At 35.6% G+C, this 26,271-nt stretch overlaps 1 protein-coding gene and 1 pseudogene across 1 annotated transcript; both read left to right on the top strand.

Moving 5' to 3' along the window:
* The first annotated feature begins 9,605 nt into the window (after positions 1-9,605).
* On the top strand, positions 9,606-12,101 carry LOC148208283 (glucan endo-1,3-beta-D-glucosidase-like). The gene has a single exon (XM_088119286.1). The coding sequence runs from the start codon at positions 9,914-9,916 to the stop codon at positions 11,957-11,959; it is 2,046 nt and encodes a 681-aa protein (XP_087975412.1). The 5' UTR covers positions 9,606-9,913; the 3' UTR covers positions 11,960-12,101.
* A 798-nt stretch (positions 12,102-12,899) lies between these two features.
* On the top strand, positions 12,900-14,196 carry LOC148208282 (putative carboxylesterase 18 pseudogene; annotated as a pseudogene).
* Positions 14,197-26,271: the final 12,075 nt, after the last annotated feature.

Below are 26,271 nucleotides of genomic sequence, written 5' to 3'. Positions count from 1 at the left end.
GTTTTGACCATGTTGAGTCGTTACCGGCTTTTTGCCTGTTTGGCTTGCTTCTACGTCTATCCCAATTTTGAGTTTCTTGATTGGTCGTAGATATGTAGATATTTACATATGATGCCCCTTGCTTGAGAAATTTATTTCAGAATGAACATAAAAACTCAAGTATCACGTCGAATATCGGAGACTTTATTAGTAGGAAGATCGTCATGTCGAAGGTTTAGTTACAATAACTTTAGTTGGCTTAAATAATGAAAAAACATAAAATGTATAGAACCAATGTGTCGAACTAGTAGTAGTATCTTTTGAGGTGTTGAGCGTACCATGAGTGTAGTAAGGTCTTCCCTCGTTGGTCTTCCAAAGCATAAGTGCATGTTCGAGCCACTTTAGTGACTTTGTATGGGTCTTCCCATGTTGGCCCGAACGCCCCGCTAGTTGAATCTTTGGTATTAGGCATGATCTTTCTTAACACTAGATCACCTTCTTTAAAGTCACGTTTCTTAACCTTCAAGTTGTAGTATCAAGCTATTCGATTTTTGTAATCAGCCGTTCGTAGTCGTGCTGTTTCTCGATGTTCTTCTAATAAGTCGAGGTTGAGCTGCACGAACTCATTTTGTTGTCGAGTAGACTGAACTGCTCTACCCTTAGAGAGGGGAGACCAATTTCTACTGGCACTACCGCTTCAGAGCCAAATGATAGTGAAAACGGCGTTTCTTCCGTTGAAGTACAAGGCGTTGTTCTGTAGGCCCATAATGCATTGGGAAGTTCTTCTGCCCACAACCCTTTAAGCTTTTATAATCTGGTCTTCAAAGTTCTTTTGATGATTTTGTTGACTGCTTCAACCTGCCCATTAGCTTGCAGATGTGCTGGCGAGGAACATACGTGCTTAATACCCAACTCCCTGCAAAATTCTCGAAAGGCAGCATTGTCGAACTGCTTCCCATTATCACTGATAATGGTGTAGGGTATTCCAAAGCGACAAATTATGTTCTTCCAGATAAAGTCGGTAACCTTTTTCTCAGTAATTGTAGCTAGGGCTTTGGCTTCGGCCCATTTAGTAAAATAGTCGACTGCCACCACTGCAAATTTGGTCTGACCCTTTCCTAGTTGGAGGGGTCCTATAAGGTCTATTCCCCACTGAGCAAAGGGCCAAGGACTCATTATACTTGTTAGAGGCTCTGGCAGTTGTCTAGGTACCATTGCAAACCGTTAGCATTTGTCGCATTTTTTGGTGAATTGCTTCGTGTCATTTAACATAGTCGGCCAGTAGTACCCTTGTCGAACTATTTTGTAACTTAGGGCCCGTGCTCCAGAATGGTTCTCACAAACACCCTCATGTATCTCTCTCATGACGTAGTCAGCTTCGTCGGGCGTTAGACATTTTAAAAGCAGCAACGAGTAGCCTCTTTTGTACAGATTGTCGCCTTTAAGCACATATCTGGTTGCTCGTCGTTGTAGCTGCTGGGCCTCTATCTTCTTAGTAGGTAGGATCTCGTCTCTTAAATATTTGATCAAATGGCTCATCCAATTTTCTTCTGGTTGCCCTTATTCGTCGATATCCATTGCTCCCTGAGCTTCTATGCTTGGCTCAGGCAGAATCTCGACTGGTACAATTCTTCCTAGGTCGGTTTCATAAGTTGCAGCCAATCGAGCTAACGCATCTGCGTTGACGTTTTGAGTACGTGGAATTTGTCGAATTTCATATTTTGAGAATTGGTCGAGCTGGTCTTTTACCTGACAAAGGTATTTCGCCATTCGCGGTTCTCTAACCTGAAACTCCTCATTCACCCGACCTACAATCAGCTGTGAATCACTGAGTATCAGTATGTTCCTGACTCAAATGTACCTGGCCACTTTTAGTTTTGCTAGTAGAGCTTCATACTCGGCTTCATTGTTGGATGCATAAAAACTTAACCGCAGTGCATATTTGAATCTCTCTCTATCTGAAGAGACTAGTAGAAGTCCTGCCCCGCATACCCGAAAATTTGAGGACCAATCTACATAGAGTGTCCAGGGTTGCTCTTCCTCAACCAATTGTGGGTCGATACTATATACTTGAGGTTCGGTTGGTGTTAATTCTGCTATGAAGTCTGTCATAGCCTGCCATTTCATGGTAGTTATTGGCTTATAGTGAATGTCGTACTCGCTGAACTCCATAGCCCATTTTACCAATCGCCCAAAAGTGTCTAGCCTTTGCAAAATCTGTCGCAAGGGAAAGTTGGTGAGGACAATTATTTTGTGAGTTTGGAAATACATATGTAGTCTCCGAGCCGAAGTGACCAGTGCTCACGCCAATTTCTCCATTTGCGGGTATCTAAGCTATGCATCTACCATTGCTTTGCTTGTGTAGTAGATTGGAGACCGTCGTCCATCTTCTTCTTTTATCAACGCGGAACTCACTGCAGTGTTGGATACAGCTAAGTATAAGTAGAGTTCATCACCCACAATCGGCTTTGAGAGGAGTGAGGCTGCCCCCAGGTATTGCTTTAGCTCCTTAAAGGCAACCTCACAGTCTTCTATCCATTCAAATTGCCCTTTCTTCCTCAGGATTTTGAAGAATGGCAAGCACTTGTCAGTTGAACGGCTAACGAATCTGTTGAGTGCTGTTATCCTTCCGTTGAGCCCCAGTAGTTGCTTTAGATTTCTAGGTGGATCCATCTCTAGAATAGCTTTGATCTTATCTGAATTGGCTTCGATTCCTCTTTGGTGTGTACTAAAAATCCCAGGAACTTGCCTGAGGTTACTCCAAACGTGCATTTGGTAGGATTCAGCTTTATGTTGTACTTTCACAAAACGTCGAATGCTTCTGCAAAATCCTCCTCGTGTCGCTTGTTCTTTCGACTCTTTACCAACATATCGTCTACGTAGACTTCCATATTTTTGCCGATTAAGGCTGCAAACATCCGATTCACCATTCGTTGGTAGGTCGCACCTGCATTCTTCAATCCGAACGGCATCACCGTGTAGCAATACAAACCTCGGCTCGTGACAAAAGAGGTTTTCTCCTGATCTGGTAAATGCATCTTGATTTGATTATATCCGGAGTAGGCGTCCATGAAGCTCAATCTTTCATGTCCTGCAGTGGCATCGACCAGTTGATCTATTCGAGGCAAGGGAAAAGAATCCTTTGGACCAGCCTTATTTAGGTCTGTGAAGTCGATGCACATTCTCCATTTGTCATTTGGCTTTTTTACCAGCACTACGTTGGATATCCACTGAGGATAATGTACTTCCCGAATGAAGCCTGCTTTCAGTAGCTCCTCCACCTGCTCAGCTACGATCTCATTCCTTTCTTCGTTGAACGCGGGACACTTCTGTTTCACTGGCTTACAGCTCTTGTCAATATTGAGTCAATGTATCATGACTCCTCGATCGATTCTCGGCATGTCCTCATGTGACCATACGAACACGTCTGCGTTGCTTCTGAGGAAGTTTATAAGTATTTCTCTTTCGTCATTCCCCAATCTGGTTCCAATGTTGACTCGTCGATTTTCAGTTGTCAGAGGGACGGATTCTACCTCCTCAGATGATTCTCCCTTGTCAAGGGTGGTCAAATTAAGTCGATGACCAGGGCTCGGTTTTGCCTCACCCAAATGGTTGGATGCTTCATCCAGGCTCGAAGTTGGCTCTCCCCTGTCAAGGGTGGTCGGATTAAGTCGATGATCAGGGCTCGGTCTGGCCTCATCCGAGTGGTCGGCCGCTTCATTCAGGCTCTTCTTTTCGAAACACCGCTGGCTCTCACCAAGATTCATGTCGTCTTGCTCCACTCTACACTCCTCGGATCGGGGTTTCGCCTCAGATCGGGATTTCGTTTCTACTAAGCTTGCTTTGATGTATCGTTCCCACAAATAGCGCCAATTGTTGATGTGTGGATTTCGACCCTCCAGTTTGCCTCCTCGCACACACCTAACTCGATTATACGGGAACTGATACCTGCAAAACCAAACCAATCTAAACTGGTGTGACCTTAGTCACATGAGCTCCGATGCCTAAGTTAGCAAAGGGGAGTTGTGAAATAGTGAGTTTCAAGCATGTTACTTGCCTCTTTAGGGTTAGGCTGCACTGTTATTTATAGTTGTGATGATGGTTCCAGAACCTTCTGTAGTCGAGCCCTAATTCGAAGTTACAAGGCTCAACGATTGTTAATCAATAGAAGATGGTGGATGTTGGGCTCGGCCCCAGGTGTGTTTAACCTCTTGACATTAGATCCGAGCAGAGGAAGTCGAATTGCACCTTGGCCTGAAGGCCAAGGTGAGAAGTCGGTGCCGAGGCGCCGTGATGGCCTCGATGACGGGTCATCTTTTGGCATGGGCCGGTCCATTACGTCACGGGCCGGCCTCCCCTAGTCGATGATCTCGGACTTCAATCTCTTGTCTCGTTTCGGGTCGTTTTTGTTCTCTATAACAAAGATAAAGATTTTTAGGTTCTCAATTCAATTTCAAGATGGTAATTGGAAGGATTTCGTGGGACTCTCTCCAATTCCAATTCAATTATGGAAAGATAATTGAAGATAGAAAGATCTCAGTGAATCTCTTTCTCTAATAATCTCTCCAATTTTAATTTCAAGAATCTCTGATTTTAATTTAACAGTAAGAAACACGTGCACCTCATAGTTTTTATTTCAATGTTTAAAGATATAAAAATTAATTAAATAGTTAAAATTTATAATATAATTTGGCTTTTCTTATCTCTAAATATTTACCTCACCAAGTTTTTCCGTATTTTCCATGTTTATCTCAAAAAATCAATATTTCAATAATTCTCATCACCCACTGATTCGATTAGTGTGACTAAAAGTATTATTTTTCAATTAATTAAATTTTTTTCCTAAAAAAACACATATTCATGGATTTTTCGTCTTTTTTTTCCCTAAACATAACAATACATAAAAGTAAATAAAATTTTGTTTCGATTTCTTATTTTAGTCATTGAAAAAGAAAATGGCAACAAAAAAAAAGCAGCAAGCATGTCATCTCTTAAACTTTTTGAATAAAATACTTATATATTGTAGGTGATCAAGTATTCTTTAAAAATACATGTGTTTTGTGCAGGCCAAATGCACATTCCCTTCAGATTCTATTGGATCACTAATAAGTTCCCGAGTTCGAGCAATTGAGGAGTCACCCCATGAAGAAAAGTGATAGAGAAAGAGATGGCGTTCAGGGCAGCCGTTCTTCGCTATGTTCGAGTTCTGGTTCGATTCCTTGCCCTAGCTCGTCGGAATTCCTTGCCTTAGCAAAATTTTGAGTCCTTACGATTATCAAGTGTCATCCCAGAGTGGATCCGTCTAAAGTGATTCAATCTTATCACTCATTTTCCCTTTCCTTTTTTTCCAGTTGATTGAGTCGTTTTCAAGACTTGCATTGGAAAAAAATAACTAAAAAAGTTAAATATTCGATTAAACAATCTAACTAAATATAAGAAAACACAAGACATTGACTAAAGGAGAAAATTAACATACCGAAAGAGAAAAGAAACTCAAGTTTTGATGAAGAAAAAGTTGGGAGAAAGAGTAAGAAAAAACTCTTTATATGGTTGTAGAAAATAAAAAGTTACGAAACTTTTAAAATTCCTTACTAATTATAATTCAAAATAAATTATAACTTTTTAATTAATTCATAGAAATAAAGAGACAAAACCCTTCATATTCTAACTCTTTATATTCTAACCTTTGAGAGGGAGAGTTTATTAGAAAGAAAAAATTAATTTAAGAAAAGTAAAATTTGTAAGAATGGAGATTAAATATTTCAAAAGAAATGAAAAAAAAACGGAAAGTGGCGTGGGAGAGGGGGAGTGAGAGAGAAAAATTTATATTTGAAGGACAAAATTGCCCCCAAAATATCTGGGAATGTTGAAATTAAATGGGCAAAATAGGGAGAAAAAGTTTCTCCCTATAGCCCCTTTTATATAGACTAGTTAGTATTTTTTTTTTTTGATACAACATGTGGGGATGGGGGTTTGAACTCATGACCTTTTGGTCAAAGATAGGTCAGAAATATATAGACTAGTTAGTATCACGTGCATTGCACGTGGTTATAAACATTTTAATATAATATTTCTAACAATTTAACATATAGAATAACAACTCAACGGAACTTTTAAATGTACTAATATTTTGTTTCAAATAAAATATATTTAATATAATATTTCTACCAATTTAACATATAGAATAACAAAAATGGTACTAATATTTTGTTTCAAATAAAATATATTATTATTTGTTGACATTTTCAATAAAAAAAAGTACAGTCTTCACACTAAAACAATAAAATAAGAGGTATAAAAAATATTGAATATACTATAAAATTGAAATAATTAATGTGGTTATCAATTTTTGATAATCAAGTTTATTGTTAATTGAGACATAATAAATTAAATCAAATTATGTAACTAAAAATTTGAACAGTAGTGAAATACTTTGTTAGATTGTCAAAATTATAATTAAATATTAAATGATTTGAACAAATAAAATTACTTATTTTTACTCTTAAGCTACCTTCTAAAATTGAAAAATCAAATATATTTTTTTCTATTTTTAAAAGGATAAATATAAATTATACTACACCATTTAAATATAATAATAATTAAAAAATACAATCTATACGTATTGGCACAATTATTAACAACTTTCTTAATATAAATATGGATACAATTTAAAAAATGGATGGTATAATTAAATATATTAAGGTAATATTATGTGGTTAAAGAAATATTGTTTTGATATTAAAAAACTAAAAATAAAATAGACAGAATACAAAAATTGAAGTTTATGACGTAAATATAAATTAAACCAAAATAGTAAGTAAGAAAAAAAAATATAATCTTCTCTGAATGAGGATCTGTCTCTTTCCTCCTCAATTTATTAATTATTAGTTTCAATAATTATTTTTTTAAAATATTTTTAAAGTGAGAACTTTATATTGCTCTCTCCTAAACTTCCATCTGCCCAGTGCCCACAATGATTCATTACTATCTATGCAAACATAATTTCAATGCAAAATTCATTTGAACGGAACAATTCTTATTCGTTGTCAATTTTTTTTTAAAGAATACAACAATAATCTTTTTGTGTGTTTTCTTAAATTATTTACTCATTCTTTTATCTTTTGTATATTATGTAATAAGGAAGAATGAACCAAAATTAAAGAATTGAAATTTGAGAAAGAAATTGAATACTGTATACTACCATGAAATTATTGAAAAATGTGGGATAAAGAATCACATGACCAATAAAAAAAAAATAAGAACAACAGCAATCAAAAAGTCATATTAAGATAAATAAGAAAACTAATATTAAAATATAAATCAAACCAACATTAACTAAATATTAAATCAAACTTGAAAATAACATTAACTAAATATTAAAACACGAAGGTATCATGAATATATAACTTAAAAGTAATCTACATAAAAATATTAAAATAATCTGAAAAAATAAAAGTCGAAGATAATACGAATACATAATTTTGTTACTCTGCCTCTTAATCGATTAAATATGTTTCTGAATTCTCAAATATTGTTTTGACATGGTTCAGTTTTCACTCATGAAGATAAGAAAAATCTTCATTAATATTTTGGAAATGAGCTTTAGGTCATAGAAAAAAAAGACATAATCTTTCATTTTATAGATTTATTAGGGCACCTATACGTGGATAGATGTCTCTCTTCATCAAACAGTTACTTTTCATCGGATTAACTTCTCTCAATACACCTTTTCACTCGAACAGTTACAACTCTTTTGGATTAAATTCCTTGTTTCATCGAATGGCCACAATTTTTTTGGATTTGTTATCTCAACAGACACTTTAACTTGAACAGTCGTAGAAATTTGAAGGGCAAAATAGGTATGTATTTAAAAGTTGGGGGCAAAATGAGGAGGTAAAGATTCATAGTCTCGTTTAGATACAGTATAGATACATATACAGATATAGGTTAAAGACGTCGGTGTTTCTACGAAATCCCGATCAAATTTTGAAAAAGAAAAAAAAAGTTTTTAAAAATTTATTTTTGAAATCTAGTCAATAATTTAAATGTGTTTCTAAAAGAAGGTACAATAATAAATGTTGGGAAATCTAAGTATAATTTTTCAAAATAGAAAATAAAAAATGAATACTTATAATATTAGCGTGTACACACCCCTTGTAGTTGGATCATGCTGGCACGTTCGTACAAATTATTTTATTTTTTGGTTTAAAATAACTACCACAGGAATTAATTATATGTATATATATATAAAAGATTGATGAATTAATTTTTTATGTTGAGGGTAAAAATTACGCTACGGAGCGTAGGGTAACACATGGTAGTAGAGACCAACCCCACTATGGACATACGATCAACTGAGGGAGGGACGACAATACCGTGCGAACAGTTACGAAACACACCTCGCTGCGGTGGGTCTAGATGATAGGCGATGGAGGACGATACCACGCGTCCAGAATGTCCCCTAACAACCTGCCAGTGTCCGTATGCAAATGGGACTAACCACGGTCCAAGTCAAATGTTCTCCATGGTCGGCCCTGTCATCTATAAAAAGGGATAAAATTTCACCTCACAAGGTAAGTAAAAAATCTATCACTCTAGACATGAGATGCTCTCTATTATCCTCCTTTATCCCCCGACTTACTAACTTGACTATCAGAAGATCATAGGCGAGCATCACAGTAGTGTCGAGGTCTATTGTTGCAGGTTGATTTATTCATCGGCGTAATCGAAAAGACGCGTGGACCAACCATCACATTTTATATAAATTATAAATTATTTTAAAAGTTTTCAAAATTCTCTTCTCCAACGGTCACAAAAGATTTACCATATTTTGATGGATGATTTGAGAAAGCTCAAACTCCACCAACCTTCTTTTATAATTCAAAAGTTATGGAAAGCTCTCAAATGCATGTGAAAGAGTCACTTTAGTTGGTCACATTTTCATGGATTCGTTCAGCCAATTCTTGTCTCTTCATTCTTCTTTCCCACCTACTATCTTTTGTCCCTTTCAGATTCTAATCAAATCAAATCAAATTAAATTTACATTATATTTTATTTTTCTATTTTTTCTACTCCAATTCTTTTATTTTATTCCCTTAAATTTTAAACTTCCTATTTAGTCTCTAAAACATGTCAAAATAGTGAAGTGGGGTGGAGATCCGGACTCATAAACTCTTGGTCAAAGACACACGACATTTACAGTTGAACTAAACTCATGTTAGCAAGAAGTTTAAAGATTTATTGTTGGTAAAATTTGAGCACTCTAAATCCGGATGTTATGAGAAAAAAAAAAGTATAAGTTTGAGAAGGAAGTTTAAAATGTGGATGTACATATTCTTTATAATACTATGAAAATGTAACCGAATCTATTAACATATGAAAATACTATAGAAATATGACGTGTCAATGAAAATTTAATACTCTATTTACCAATTAAAATTGGATTTTAATTTAAGCATTCAACGAGAAACTATATTTGAATTCAAAAATCAAAATGTAATAAGAGAGAGAACAAGAAACAAAAACTATCAGAGTTTTCCCAAATTCAGCTCTTTACGCCAACCCAATCAATTTGAGTATCCTCAAGTTCTTCAAAAGTTCACTCCAATTTAATTAACCATAAACTTAGATCATTTTCAAGAAAAAAAAAGGTTAAATATAAATAAATAAAACCGTAAACTTCGATCTCTGTCCGTATTTATTGCCTCCTTTTGAAGAAATTATATAATTGAAACTTTTTCTTCTTTACATTATATTATTATTTGCTTCTGTTCCCGAGGGAATAATGACGTTAAACTCTTCCTTTTGAAAAACAAATCATAACGTTAAAAAAGAGACCATTTCTTAAGAAAAAAATCCACTGTGATCTTTTTATAAAATTGTTCTGCAACAATTTCTCATCTCTGTACACAATCGCCATGGCAGAGCCCAAACCATGGCCAATTTCCCTCTTCTTCTTCCTTTTCTTCTCTGCATTTGCAGCGGCGGTTCCCGACCACCCTCCGCCGTCGACCTCCAATTCCCCTTCCCGGAAACCGCCTCCACGGTGGTTCCCGACCCGGCCAATTTCTTCTCCCCCTCACTCCTCTCCTCCCCACTTCCCACCAATTCCTTCTTCCAAAACTTTGTCCTCTCCAATGGCGACCTGCCGGAATACATTCACCCGTATCTCATCAGAATCGCAAATTCCTCGCTCTCTGTTTCTTACCCATCTCGTTCTTCCAATTCCTCAATCACCCAATTGCCCTTCGTCCCCGATCTCACCATTGATTCCTTCAACAGAACCCATTTCGTTTCTTCCTTCAGCGATCTTGCCGTTGATTTGGACATCGGCGATTTCAGATTCCATCTCGTTCGTGGGAGTCCTTATTTGACTTTCTCTGTTCTCGAAACCTCCTCTGTTTCCATTTCCACTGGCCATGGCGTCCGTTCTGTTGATTCTTACGATTTTTCCACCAAACACATCGTTCGGCTGAGCAACGGCCGGAACTGGGTACTTTACTCCACGGCGGCGATTGATCTAATTAAGTCTAGTACTTATCGGATCGTCACTTCCGGCGGATTCTCCGGCGTGATCCGAGTTGCTGTTCTGCCGGATTCAGAGGGGGAGTCGGAGAAAATTCTTGATCGGTACAGGGGATGCTACCCTGTTTCTGGGTTTGCGAAATTGTCGGAGAAATTTGGAGTTCAATACAAATGGCAGAAGAGGGGTAGTGGAGATCTCCTCATGCTGGCTCACCCATTGCACCGCCGACTCTTGCCTGAAAATCAAACGGTTCTCCAAAATCTCCGGTACGGCAGCATAGACGGCGACCTTGTGGGCGTCGTCGGAGGAGGCTCGTGGGATTTGAATTTCGATCCTATTCCGGTGACTTGGCACTCAATCAACGGAATCAATAAGCAATTCTTCCCGGAGATCGCCGCCGCGCTTCGCCGGGACGTGAAGGCTCTGAACACGACAGAGCTTTCCTCCACGGCGTCGTCTTATTTCTACGGGAAGTTGATTGCGAGAGCGGCGAGATTAGCGCTGATCGCCGAGGAGGTGGATTTCGCCGGCGACGTGGTTCCGGCGGTGGCGAAGTTCTTGAGAAACGGGATTCAGCCGTGGCTGGACGGGAAATTTGGGCGAAACGGGTTCCGGTATGAACGGAAATGGGCCGGATTGGTGACGGAAAACGGCGCTTCGAGCACGACGGAGGATTTCGGATTCGGAGTTTACAACGACCACCATTTTCATTTGGGCTATTTCGTTTACTCAATCGCCGTTCTTGCAAAAATTGACCCAAATTGGGGGGAAAAATACAAGCCCCACGCGTACGCTTTGGTCTCCGATTACATGAATTTCAGACCCAAAAAATTCCCATTCTCAATTCCGTTTAGAAATTTCGATTTCTGGAAGCTCCATTCCTGGGCCGCTGGATTGCACCCATTTCCCGACGGCCGGAATCAGGAGAGCACCAGCGAGGCCGTGAACGCATATTACGCGGCGGCGCTGCTGGGTCTGGCGTACGGCGACGAGTCCTTCGCTGCCGCCGGGACGGCGCTGGCGACGGCGGAGATTCTCGCGGCGCAGACGTGGTGGCACGTGAGGAGAGACAGCGGGATTTACGAGAGGGGATTTGTGGAGGAAAACAGAGTGGTGGGGATTTTGTGGAGCGGCGCGAGGGAGAGCCGGCTGTGGTTTGCGCCAGCGGAGTGGAGGGAGTGCCGGCTGGGGATTCAGGTGCTGCCGGTGCTGCCGGTGACGGAGCGGCTGTTTTCCGACGAGGAGTATGTGAGGGAGGCGGTGGAGTGGGCGGCGGCGGCGGTGGAGCGGGAGGACGCCGGGGAAGGGTGGAAGGGATTTGCGTACGCGTTGGAAGGGATTTATGATAAGAAAAATGGAGTTGAGAAAATTAAGAAGTTGAAGAATCATGATGATGGGAATTCTCTCAGTAATCTTCTGTGGTGGATTTACAGCCGGCCGAACGGAAGTTCTTGAAGAACAGAGATTTTGATATTTTTGATTGTGATGTTTTCCACGTTTTTCAGGTGTAGATTTATCTTTTTGTGAGTGATTTATTCTTTAGAATTCTTTCAAGGTTTATTAATCAATATACATACTCATATGGGTTTCACAATTATGTACTATTTCTCGTTTTGAATACCCATTTCCTTTAACAATATTTTCTTTATCAACAATAATTAGAAATACAAATAAAATATTCTAGCTACTGATTCGTCCATCGAGTCAACTCACCATCATCAAGTTGGGGGAAGTCGAAACGATGACGATGGCAGACTCGACCGCTGTGAAATAAAACACCTCCTCACCTGTCAAGTGTTAACTGATTCTAGTTGGACACCAAATTGTAACAAATTTTACAGTACAACGATACCTTACTTTAACTAAAGTACATAGTCTAAATGTATTTTTATATATATTCTTCTTTTTTTTTTTTAAGTTGTATGGTTAATGGTAGTCATTAACTTAAACAAAATGTACGTTTGTGCAGCAATACACGAAATATCCGTCGACATATCGATATTATCACGTATCTTTTTCGAAAAATATTCATCGACATTGATAACCTAACGACATTTCCATAAAATTAAGACATCTATACTTTCATGACATTTATTAGGGGTGATCAAACCAAGTCGAAAAACCGATCCGACCAACTAAAACCGACCGAACCGACGTCGGTCGGTCGGTTTAAGGGATGAGTCGGTCGATGTCGGTTTTTCACCGTAAAAAATCGATTAGTCGGTCGATCGGCTCTTCCAATATCAAAGAAACCGACTAGGTCGATGCTCAATCCTAATAGGTATATATCTATGTGTAATAATTGTATTTGTTGTTTCTGAATACAATGTATAATAGTATTCAATTTGGATTTTTTATAAAAACTATATCCTAGGCTAAAAAGTGGGAAAGAGATAAAAAAATCTTAACCACTGAGAGTTGAGAGATCGAAGAATGGCATCGTCAAGTTGTTCTTCCGAAGTTTCAAACCGGCCCCAGCTTCCATGGAAGTATCGGGTGATGCTCCGATTTGCTCCTCTGTTCTTCCACATTGCTTTCCGATCGGATTCCACCGTCAATCGCCGGCTTCTCCAATTTGTTGACCGGAAAGCCCCCGCCTCCTCCGAGCCACTCGACGGCATTTCCTCTTCCGATCTCACCATCGATACTTCTCGAAGCCTGTGGATCCGAATCTACACCCCCACTGCTCACGGCGGCGATTCTCCCAAGCTGCCGGTTGTTCTGTTCTTCCACGGCGGAGGATTCGCCCTCTTTCACGCCGATACACTTGCCTGCGACGTTGCCGCTCGCCGGTACGCCGGAGAGTTACGCGCCGTCGTAATCTCCGTCAACTACCGCCTCGCTCCGGAGTTCCGATTTCCGTCTCCGTACGACGACGGATTCGACGCTTTGAAATTTCTGGACGAAATCGACGACGGCGTGCTGCCGGCGGCGGCCGATCTGGGCCGTTGCTTCATCCTCGGCGAGAGCGCCGGCGGGAATCTGGGGCACCACGTGGCGGTGAGGGCGAGCGAGTACGCGTTCAAGAAGGTGACGGTGGCCGGATTTGTCGCCGTGCAGCCGTTTTTCGGCGGAGAGGAGAGAACAAAGTCGGAGATCCGGCTGTGTAATCAGCCTCCATTCACTCGGGAAATGGCGGATTGGTTTTGGAAGGCGTTTTTGCCGGTCGGGTCGGACCGGGACCACGCGGCGGCGAACGTGTTCGGACCCAAGGGAGAGGACATTTCCAGGAGGAAGTTTCCGGCGACGCTGATTTTGGTCGGAGGATTTGATCTGTTATGTGATCGACAGAGGATGTATGAGGAGTGGCTGAAGAGATCGGGAAAGAAAGTAGAGCTTGTGGAGTTTTCAAATGCAATTCATGGATTCTCCGGCCTCCCGGACCTGCCGGAATATTCTTCCATGATTAGAGAGATGAAGAATTTCATGGAAAGGGCTCCAAAATTTTAGCTATTTTGGCTTAAAGTTAAAAAGTTTCTTTTCTAATACTCAATTATCCTTTGTTTGGGAAATTGACTCTTCAAAGTTTTTTAAATGCTCAAGTTTTTTAAATGCTCAAATGATCCACCAATGCAATGTGTCCAAATGACCTACTTTAGGAATTAATGATGTATTAGAGGTGATGAAATTACCAAAATGGTCTTAATTATAAGACATGATCGTTGACAAAACCTCGATTGGGGTCATTTTAATTCTCCCTCGGGAATGATTTAATTCACAACAACCATTGCCCTTAATTTTGATGCTTTCGATTTCTTCTTAAGATTGAACTACATTTGAAAAGCAATTTTGCTGTTTTGTTTGCTTTGATTTAATTTAGTTTTGTCGGCATTGATTCTGTAAAGGTTGACTATGAACCTCGAGCGGGAGTTATGGTTTCCCGACCGAGTTTCATAAGAAACGATGAGCCTCGGGCTGGGTTTTGTAAGTTTCGCCCGAGGTCAACAGTTGGTGATAGAAAAAGTTGACGCAACCTCGACATTTCTAAGCCTCTGTCATTTTCTCGGGTTCGACCTCGGGCGAGATTGAGCCCGAGGTAATTGAAAAAGGCTCAGCCTCGAGTGAGGTTTCTCAAGGTTGATCCTCTTTCAATTATCTCGGACTCAACCTCGCCCGATGTCGAACCCGAAAAAAAATGACAGAGGCTTACCAAACCTTGAGCGACATTTCAAATCTCTTCAACCTCGCTTGAGGTCCATCCCACTTCGCTCGAAATACTTCTTTGTCTTCAACCTCCCACCACACCACTTCAAATGTTTCAAATCAAACTCCCGCAGCCACAGACCTTAATTCCAACATAAATGAAAAATCGAAGAAAAAATAGGAAACGAAACAAAGAAGAACATCGGAAAACAAAATCAACGGGAAAAAACCTAAATCGATGCAATGTTATACATGTATTCGTTCATCTAAACATCGAAAAACTGAATCGACACAAATAAACAACCATTCAACTCCTCAACACACATAAAATCAAAGTCAGTCGCCAAGAGAAACGAAAATGAAGAAGAAATTCGAAGGGACTGCAAAGAAAAACCGAGATGACGAACTTAGGCTGAAAACGGCGAGGAAGGGGTAAAGGTAGCTCGAACAGTTTGGGTTTTTGAACAAAAGGTAGTAATGTAATTTCGCTAACTTTTAAGATTAATTAAATATTCAAGTGGGTCATTTGGGCACATTTTGGAGAAATTGACCCAAATGACCCCAATTGTTTTTTAAATGCTCAAATGACCCACCTATGTAAAGTGTATGATACACTTTAATATTTAATTAAATTTAAATGGAAGTGAAATTACAGCCGTATCCCTCCATCCAAAAAAGAAATCTCTCTCTTCTCTTCCTTTTTTTCCCTTCGGTTGTCTTCTTCGTTCCTCTTCTTCTCTTCAATCTTTCTTCTTCATTTTATTTAGTCTCATTAAAATTAAAATGGACATAAATATCAAACTTGACTTCCACCGAGATTGAATAAATCTAGTCCCTTCATTTTTTTCTTTTTATTTGGATTCGTTAAAATTAAATGATAATAAATCTTGAGCATGAATCTCGTCCGAGATCGCATAAATCTCGGTTGAGATTCATGCAATTTCACCAAGTTTGCTTGAATCTCTCGATTTTTTTATTTGGTCTTTTGAAATTAAATGATCATAAATCTCAAGCTTTAATATCGGGCAAGATTGGATTCAAAAATCGAGTAAGCTTTGTTGGAGGCTTTAGAATTCTGTGACACAAGTTGGGCAAAACTCGCTCGAGTTTGGAGATAACTCGCCCGAAACAATGGGTACACGAGTGAGTTTCCATGAGTGGAATTGTTTTAGGCCGAGATTAAATTTAATATAAATAATAATATTTGATTCCTTCTGTAAAAAGTTGTATGTTGCTCGTTGGCTTTGACTATGGTGGAGACTAAAACACAGAGACACATACCACCGAGCCTAACATTGTTTTTTCTACCACATTTAGAAATTAAACTATATAGTGTAAATTATAAATTCGCCCGAGAATTCCAAAAACTCGCTCCTGAACTAATAGTTTCGACCAAATTTCATAAAACTCGGGCGAGTTATCCACGAACTCACCCAAGTTCGGGCCAGGATTTTTTCTTCAAACTTGAGATTTTTCATCAAGGACAGTTTCGTACTTTCACACTCACTGATAGGTAGATTATTTGAGCAAAATAAAACTTTTAAATGTCATTTGGATCAATTTCCCCACATTTTAAGGGGGGGTCATTTGATTTGAGGCAATTTCCCCCTTTATTTCTTCTCTATCTCTAGAAATTAAAATGCAGGGTCATTTTTGTAACAAAGTTTTTCTTTTTAGAATTTTGGGTGTACTGTGTTTCTTGCCTGTATACTTTGAAATTACGTTTCAACCCATTAGTTCTCACTTCTCTTCATTTCTTCTTTTAACCTCTGAAAAAAAAAAATCAACTTTTTCACCCCTCTTCATTTCTTCGTTAGCTTCTACAAAGACTAGAAATTAGTTCTAACATCGATATAGTCGGTGGCAATCCAAAAACTTTGTCGGGGGACTTCGTATACTAATTTACAAATAAGTCATTCGCTCGTTCCCTCTTAAATTTATCCTAATCAAACATTGTTGTTTTATTTAATTATACGTACTATATTGTGTAAAATTATACAAAATCATCACTTGTTAGCCCAATAAACACCGTCACATCAACATTTAAACAATATTGAGAGAAACAATTTAACTGTTAGAATAAAAAAACCAAAAGTTTAGGTTTTTCGATTTTTGTTTTTAGTTTTTTAAAAACAGGATTGCTTGATATTCAATTTTCTATTTTTTGTTTTTCAAAAACCATTTTCAAATTCTATGTAAATTAAAAAAAAAGGTAGTTTTCAAAGATCAGATTTTTGTTTTTCAAAATCTCATTCTTCTTCTAATATTCAACTTTTTTTTCTTTCTTATATTTATCCCTAAAAAATTTATTTTTTACTCTAATTTTTTATTTCTAAATTTCTCTCTACAAAATGTATTTTTTCTCTCTTTAAATTTTCATATTTTGAATATTTATTGTTATTTGTCTCTCTTCAACATTTTCTGTATTTTTGTTTTTTTTCTAACAAGTCAGTTTCATTTTCTCTCGCTAAAAAATTAATATTTTTTCTAATTTTTCTCTCTCGAAAATTTAATATTTTATTTTTCTGTCTCTAGTAATCTTTTTTTTTCTAAAAATTATATTTTATTTTCTCGTTCAATTTTCTTTCACTGTAACTTTTATTTATCTTTGTTTTTATTTATTTTATATAAAAATTATATTTTGAATATTGTTTTTATCTCTAAATTTGTTTCCACTGTAATTTTCTCTTTCTTTATAATTTTTTTTAACATATCTTTCCTCTCAACTTTATTTTTTTCTCCCAAATTTTTCTCTTTTTTTGTCTTTAATTTTTCCCAACCTATTTTTTTCTAAATATTTTTATTTATCTCTCTAAAATTTATCTTCCAAAAGTTTATTTACATCTCTATTTCATGTTTCTACATCAGGGGAAGACAAACATTTCCGCAGGATTTGGTCCAAAAAATAGAAAATGCATGTTCCGACCCCATCCCTATCCCCGATTTCATTTTTTTAAATAATTAATATATTTTATTACACTTTTTTATATTTAAATTATAAAAATAATTAAAAACAATTATAAAATCGATAATTTTTCTCGAGAACATCTCTCGGATCCAAGAACGAGGTGGAGACGGAGACTAAAAATTTTCACGAGCCCGATAATGGGGGAGAACATCCTCACTCGCACTCACACCATCTACTACTATCTATATAAAATTTTGTCTCTAATATGTATTTTCAATTTTCTAACTTTTTAAAAACAAAAAACTAAAAATTGTTACCAAATATATTTTGTTTTTTATTTTTTAAAAAACAAGAAACAAAAAATGTTTATCAAGAATTTTGTTTTTTAAAAACAGAAAACCAAAAATCAAAACTTAAAATATATTAATTTTTAAGGTTAAATAGATTCAAATAGAAGAAATACCTTCCATTTTTTTTCCTTAAATAGGAACGAAGTTAGAAAAAAAAATTATTCACCGCACTTAATTCTTGAAGTTTTTGAATTGTTGTTACATATGATTTACAAATTACAAAGTTAGAATGCATATTTTGTCTTTGATATTTTAAAAATTGTATCTATTGAATCAACAATTCCAGCGGTGGCGAAGTTCTTGAGGAACGGGATTCGGCCGTGGCTGAACGGGAAATTTGGTAAAAACGGGTTTCTGTATGAACGGAAAGGGGCGCGGATTGGTGATGGAAAACGGCGCTTCGAGCACGACGGAGGATTTCGGATTCAGTGCTGCCGGTTGTGCCCCGGTGACGGAGCGGCTGTTTACCGACCAGGGGTAGAAAGGGGATTTACAGCCGGCCAGGACAGAGTTGGTAGAAAGGGGATTTTGATTTTTGATTGCCATGTTTTCCACGGGTTTCACGTGTAGATTTTATTATTTTTTTTCAAATTCTTTTAAGATTTATTAATCAATATACCTATTTCAATTTGACAAATATGAAACAACGAGTTTTTCAATTGTGAGGAGAGCTCTTGGAAGTGAGAGATGGAACTCTTGTTGACATAGTTGGCTTCTTTGTTTTGGCCCACAACAGCCTGATATTTTATTCTGAAAAAAAAAAATTCAATTTACTCAAATGACCTACCATTTGACTTCATCTAAAATTCATTCTAAATTATTGTGTGAATCCGCAATTTCATAATTTGGACAAAGTTTCTACGAACTTGCCCGAGTTTCCCATGATTCTCGGACAAATTTTTTTGAACTTAGCTTGAGTTTTACATGAATCTAGGATGTGTTCCCTTTAAATTCGCCTGAGTTTTGGGTAAATTTGCATGAGTCTTAAGTGAGATTTATGCAATCTCGGGTGAGATTCAAGTTCGATGTTAATGGTCATATCCCAAATAAATTTTTAAAAAAATCAAGGGACCAAGATTTATGCAATAAATAAATAATACTGTACCAGGAAGTCGTATTATTAGTTATGTTTTAAATATTATTATTTATGTACTATTTTTCACTCATGTTGATTACCCATTTCTCCTTTTTTTTTAATATTTTTCTGTAGCAATAATAATTAGAAACACAAATAGCTAGCTCATTTTTCTGTAGCAATAATACTTCATCGCCTGGGGCGAGGTCGGAACTCTAACGCCGTGAAATCAAACACCTAGCTCCTCGCCGATCAAGTGTGCACCGACTCGAGCTAAAGTAAAACTTTCACGGGTTTCACGTGTAGATTTTTTTTTTGTCGAATTCTTTTAAGATTTATTTAATCAAATTTATTTATTTATTCGTTTCTAGAGACTAGAATTGAAACAAATCTCAACCTAGTTAATTGGTTAAGTCACTTCTCTCTAGTTACGAGTTTGAATCTCTACTTTACATTTTGTACTAAAAAGTAAAAAATTTGGAATTGAAATGTAATGTGGGGGTTTTATTTTTAGTTAAAAATAAATACTTTTTAAAATTCAATGCGAAAATAGAGTTTCTCTGACGAATGACATCGGGACCTTCTCCCTGACGGACTTTAGTTCAAAATATTAATTATATGATTATAAGAGCTCATAATATTTATGGTGATTGGAACTTACACAAAAAGGTTTTGAATTTTTTAAGTAGCTAATCACAAAGAAGATACAATAGAAAAAGCAATTGAAAAATACTTACAAAGTTGGGATATTGACAAACTTTTTAGTGTGATTGTTGATTAGAAAGTTAAAGGAAAGAACTGTGTTGGTGTTAGATGGTGAATTTCTCAATGTATGATGTGTTTCACATCTTGAAATTTATTTCTTGTGATGGATTTGCATGTATCTATCATTCATAATAGGAATGATTGAGCAATTGTACCTGTGGTACTCTGAGTTTAGAACTCAATCTAGATGATGATATCATATTAACTTACTAACTATATTAGAACTTGACTTGTACGCTTCAGGTAATTAGCAATTTTTGATGCATTATTCACGTTGATGGACCATGAAGTCGAGAAATTTTCCTGAGATGACTCCGAGCATGCACTTGTTAGGATTCAACTTCAAAACAATTGAGGAGAGAGAGAAGGAACCTGAAGAGAGATAAGGAAGGGAGAAGAAGATGAAAATGTGGAAGAAAGATCAAATGAAAAAAAAAAAAGAAAAAGGAAAGTAAAAATTTAAGTCAAAGTTAGTGGAGGGATAGTGATGTTCATTTGCTTTATATGATGATGTCAACCAGCGGTTGACAAACATAAATTTTGGGGTGGAGATACATCTGAAAATGAGCTTATTGGTCCATGTAATTAAGACAATCTTTAAATGGTTAAAAGCACATGTAATTAAGACAATCTTTAAATGGTTAAAAGGACATAGAATAGACACATTTAACTCTAAAACCCTCCCCCACTATAATTAAAAACCTTCTTTTATCTCATTTTTCTCAATCCCACCCTCCTACCTCTCTCTTAACCTTTGTTTACCTATTAGAAATCAGAATGCAAACAAATCGGAATGAAAATCAATTGGAATCAAATTAATCGGAATGAGAATGTTATTCTTTGGATGCTGTTTACCAACAATTTTCTCGAATTGGAATCAGAACTCTTTTGATGTTATTTACTAAAACTATCTGGAATCGAAATCAGAATCAAATATACGACAATTACTAGTATACATTTGTCTACTTTGTAACTAATCACACATGAGCTCCGATGCCTAAGTTAGCAAAGGGGAGTTGTGAAATAGTGAGTTTCAAGCATGTTACTTGCCTCTTTAGGGTTAGGCTGCACTGTTATTTATAGTTGTGATGATGGTTCCAGAACCTTCTGTAGTCGAGCCCTAATTCGAAGTTACAAGGCTCAACGATTGTTAATCAATAGAAGATGGTGGATGTTGGGCTCGGCCCCAGGTGTGTTTAACCTCTTGACATTAGATCCGAGCAGAGGAAGTCGAATTGCACCTTGGCCTGAAGGCCAAGGTGAGAAGTCGGTGCCGAGGCGCCGTGATGGCCTCGATGACGGGTCATCTTTTGGCATGGGCCGGTCCATTACGTCACGGGCCGGCCTCCCCTAGTCGATGATCTCGGACTTCAATCTCTTGTCTCGTTTCGGGTCGTTTTTGTTCTCTATAACAAAGATAAAGATTTTTAGGTTCTCAATTCAATTTCAAGATGGTAATTGGAAGGATTTCGTGGGACTCTCTCCAATTCCAATTCAATTATGGAAAGATAATTGAAGATAGAAAGATCTCAGTGAATCTCTTTCTCTAATAATCTCTCCAATTTTAATTTCAAGAATCTCTGATTTTAATTTAACAGTAAGAAACACGTGCACCTCATAGTTTTTATTTCAATGTTTAAAGATATAAAAATTAATTAAATAGTTAAAATTTATAATATAATTTGGCTTTTCTTATCTCTAAATATTTACCTCACCAAGTTTTTCCGTATTTTCCATGTTTATCTCAAAAAATCAATATTTCAATAATTCTCATCACCCACTGATTCGATTAGTGTGACTAAAAGTATTATTTTTCAATTAATTAAATTTTTTCCTAAAAAACACATATTCATGGATTTTTCGTCTTTTTTTTTCCCTAAACATAACAATACATAAAAGTAAATAAAATTTTGTTTCGATTTCTTATTTTAGTCATTGAAAAAAAATGGCAACAAAAAAAAAGCAGCAAGCATGTCATCTCTTAAACTTTTTGAATAAAATACTTATATATTGTAGGTGATCAAGTATTCTTTAAAATACATGTGTTTTGTGCAGGCCAAATGCACATTCCCTTCAGATTCTATTGGATCACTAATAAGTTCCCGAGTTCGAGCAATTGAGGAGTCACCCCATGAAGAAAAGTGATAGAGAAAGAGATGGCGTTCAGGGCAGCCGTTCTTCGCTATGTTCGAGTTCTGGTTCGATTCCTTGCCCTAGCTCGTCGGAATTCCTTGCCTTAGCAAATTTTGAGTCCTTACGATTATCAAGTGTCATCCCAGAGTGGATCCGTCTAAAGTGATTCAATCTTATCACTCATTTTCCCTTTCCTTTTTTTCCAGTTGATTGAGTCGTTTTCAAGACTTGCATTGGAAAAAAATAACTAAAAAAGTTAAATATTCGATTAAACAATCTAACTAAATATAAGAAAACACAAGACATTGACTAAAGGAGAAAATTAACATACCGAAAGAGAAAAGAAACTCAAGTTTTGATGAAGAAAAAGTTGGGAGAAGAGTAAGAAAAAACTCTTTATATGGTTGTAGAAAATAAAAAGTTACGAAACTTTTAAAATTCCTTACTAATTATAATTCAAAATAAATTATAACTTTTTAATTAATTCATAGAAATAAAGAGACAAAACCCTTCATATTCTAACTCTTTATATTCTAACCTTTGAGAGGGAGAGTTTATTAGAAAGAAAAAATTAATTTAAGAAAAGTAAAATTTGTAAGAATGGAGATTAAATATTTCAAAAGAAATGAAAAAAAAACGGAAAGTGGCGTGGGAGAGGGGGAGTGAGAGAGAAAAATTTATATTTGAAGGACAAAATTGCCCCCAAAATATCTGGGAATGTTGAAATTAAATGGGCAAAATAGGGAGAAAAAGTTTCTCCCTATAGCCCCTTTTATATAGACTAGTTAGTATTTTTTTTTTTTGATACAACATGTGGGGATGGGGGTTTGAACTCATGACCTTTTGGTCAAAGATAGGTCAGAAATATATAGACTAGTTAGTATCACGTGCATTGCACGTGGTTATAAACATTTTAATATAATATTTCTAACAATTTAACATATAGAATAACAACTCAACGGAACTTTTAAATGTACTAATATTTTGTTTCAAATAAAATATATTAATATAATATTTCTACCAATTTAACATATAGAATAACAAAAATGGTACTAATATTTTGTTTCAAATAAAATATATTATTATTTGTTGACATTTTCAATAAAAAAAAGTACAGTCTTCACACTAAAACAATAAAATAAGAGGTATAAAAAATATTGAATATACTATAAAATTGAAATAATTAATGTGGTTATCAATTTTTGATAATCAAGTTTATTGTTAATTGAGACATAATAAATTAAATCAAATTATGTAACTAAAAATTTGAACAGTAGTGAAATACTTTGTTAGATTGTCAAAATTATAATTAAATATTAAATGATTTGAACAAATAAAATTACTTATTTTTACTCTTAAGCTACCTTCTAAAATTGAAAAATCAAATATATTTTTTTCTATTTTTAAAAGGATAAATATAAATTATACTACACCATTTAAATATAATAATAATTAAAAAATACAATCTATACGTATTGGCACAATTATTAACAACTTTCTTAATATAAATATGGATACAATTTAAAAAATGGATGGTATAATTAAATATATTAAGGTAATATTATGTGGTTAAAGAAATATTGTTTTGATATTAAAAAACTAAAAATAAAATAGACAGAATACAAAAATTGAAGTTTATGACGTAAATATAAATTAAACCAAAATAGTAAGTAAGAAAAAAAAATATAATCTTCTCTGAATGAGGATCTGTCTCTTTCCTCCTCAATTTATTAATTATTAGTTTCAATAATTATTTTTTTAAAATATTTTTAAAGTGAGAACTTTATATTGCTCTCTCCTAAACTTCCATCTGCCCAGTGCCCACAATGATTCATTACTATCTATGCAAACATAATTTCAATGCAAAATTCATTTGAACGGAACAATTCTTATTCGTTGTCAATTTTTTTTTAAAGAATACAACAATAATCTTTTTGTGTGTTTTCTTAAATTATTTACTCATTCTTTTATCTTTTGTATATTATGTAATAAGGAAGAATGAACCAAAATTAAAGAATTGAAATTTGAGAAAGAAATTGAATACTGTATACTACCATGAAATTATTGAAAAATGTGGGATAAAGAATCACATGACCAATAAAAAAAAAATAAGAACAACAGCAATCAAAAAGTCATATTAAGATAAATAAGAAAACTAATATTAAAATATAAATCAAACCAACATTAACTAAATATTAAATCAAACTTGAAAATAACATTAACTAAATATTAAAACACGAAGGTATCATGAATATATAACTTAAAAGTAATCTACATAAAAATATTAAAATAATCTGAAAAAATAAAAGTCGAAGATAATACGAATACATAATTTTGTTACTCTGCCTCTTAATCGATTAAATATGTTTCTGAATTCTCAAATATTGTTTTGACATGGTTCAGTTTTCACTCATGAAGATAAGAAAAATCTTCATTAATATTTTGGAAATGAGCTTTAGGTCATAGAAAAAAAAGACATAATCTTTCATTTTATAGATTTATTAGGGCACCTATACGTGGATAGATGTCTCTCTTCATCAAACAGTTACTTTTCATCGGATTAACTTCTCTCAATACACCTTTTCACTCGAACAGTTACAACTCTTTTGGATTAAATTCCTTGTTTCATCGAATGGCCACAATTTTTTTGGATTTGTTATCTCAACAGACACTTTAACTTGAACAGTCGTAGAAATTTGAAGGGCAAAATAGGTATGTATTTAAAAGTTGGGGGCAAAATGAGGAGGTAAAGATTCATAGTCTCGTTTAGATACAGTATAGATACATATACAGATATAGGTTAAAGACGTCGGTGTTTCTACGAAATCCCGATCAAATTTTGAAAAAGAAAAAAAAAGTTTTTAAAAATTTATTTTTGAAATCTAGTCAATAATTTAAATGTGTTTCTAAAAGAAGGTACAATAATAAATGTTGGGAAATCTAAGTATAATTTTTCAAAATAGAAAATAAAAAATGAATACTTATAATATTAGCGTGTACACACCCCTTGTAGTTGGATCATGCTGGCACGTTCGTACAAATTATTTTATTTTTTGGTTTAAAATAACTACCACAGGAATTAATTATATGTATATATATATAAAAGATTGATGAATTAATTTTTTATGTTGAGGGTAAAAATTACGCTACGGAGCGTAGGGTAACACATGGTAGTAGAGACCAACCCCACTATGGACATACGATCAACTGAGGGAGGGACGACAATACCGTGCGAACAGTTACGAAACACACCTCGCTGCGGTGGGTCTAGATGATAGGCGATGGAGGACGATACCACGCGTCCAGAATGTCCCCTAACAACCTGCCAGTGTCCGTATGCAAATGGGACTAACCACGGTCCAAGTCAAATGTTCTCCATGGTCGGCCCTGTCATCTATAAAAAGGGATAAAATTTCACCTCACAAGGTAAGTAAAAAATCTATCACTCTAGACATGAGATGCTCTCTATTATCCTCCTTTATCCCCCGACTTACTAACTTGACTATCAGAAGATCATAGGCGAGCATCACAGTAGTGTCGAGGTCTATTGTTGCAGGTTGATTTATTCATCGGCGTAATCGAAAAGACGCGTGGACCAACCATCACATTTTATATAAATTATAAATTATTTTAAAAGTTTTCAAAATTCTCTTCTCCAACGGTCACAAAAGATTTACCATATTTTGATGGATGATTTGAGAAAGCTCAAACTCCACCAACCTTCTTTTATAATTCAAAAGTTATGGAAAGCTCTCAAATGCATGTGAAAGAGTCACTTTAGTTGGTCACATTTTCATGGATTCGTTCAGCCAATTCTTGTCTCTTCATTCTTCTTTCCCACCTACTATCTTTTGTCCCTTTCAGATTCTAATCAAATCAAATCAAATTAAATTTACATTATATTTTATTTTTCTATTTTTTCTACTCCAATTCTTTTATTTTATTCCCTTAAATTTTAAACTTCCTATTTAGTCTCTAAAACATGTCAAAATAGTGAAGTGGGGTGGAGATCCGGACTCATAAACTCTTGGTCAAAGACACACGACATTTACAGTTGAACTAAACTCATGTTAGCAAGAAGTTTAAAGATTTATTGTTGGTAAAATTTGAGCACTCTAAATCCGGATGTTATGAGAAAAAAAAAAGTATAAGTTTGAGAAGGAAGTTTAAAATGTGGATGTACATATTCTTTATAATACTATGAAAATGTAACCGAATCTATTAACATATGAAAATACTATAGAAATATGACGTGTCAATGAAAATTTAATACTCTATTTACCAATTAAAATTGGATTTTAATTTAAGCATTCAACGAGAAACTATATTTGAATTCAAAAATCAAAATGTAATAAGAGAGAGAACAAGAAACAAAAACTATCAGAGTTTTCCC

The sequence above is a fragment of the Momordica charantia genome (genome assembly GCF_013281855.1).
Source record: "Momordica charantia cultivar OHB3-1 chromosome 11 unlocalized genomic scaffold, Mcharantia_2.0 BLBB01000011.1, whole genome shotgun sequence".
NCBI classification, from domain to species: domain Eukaryota; kingdom Viridiplantae; phylum Streptophyta; class Magnoliopsida; order Cucurbitales; family Cucurbitaceae; genus Momordica; species Momordica charantia.
The sequence above is the reverse complement of the archived record's forward strand: the minus strand, read 5'-3'. Positions and strand labels throughout refer to the sequence as shown.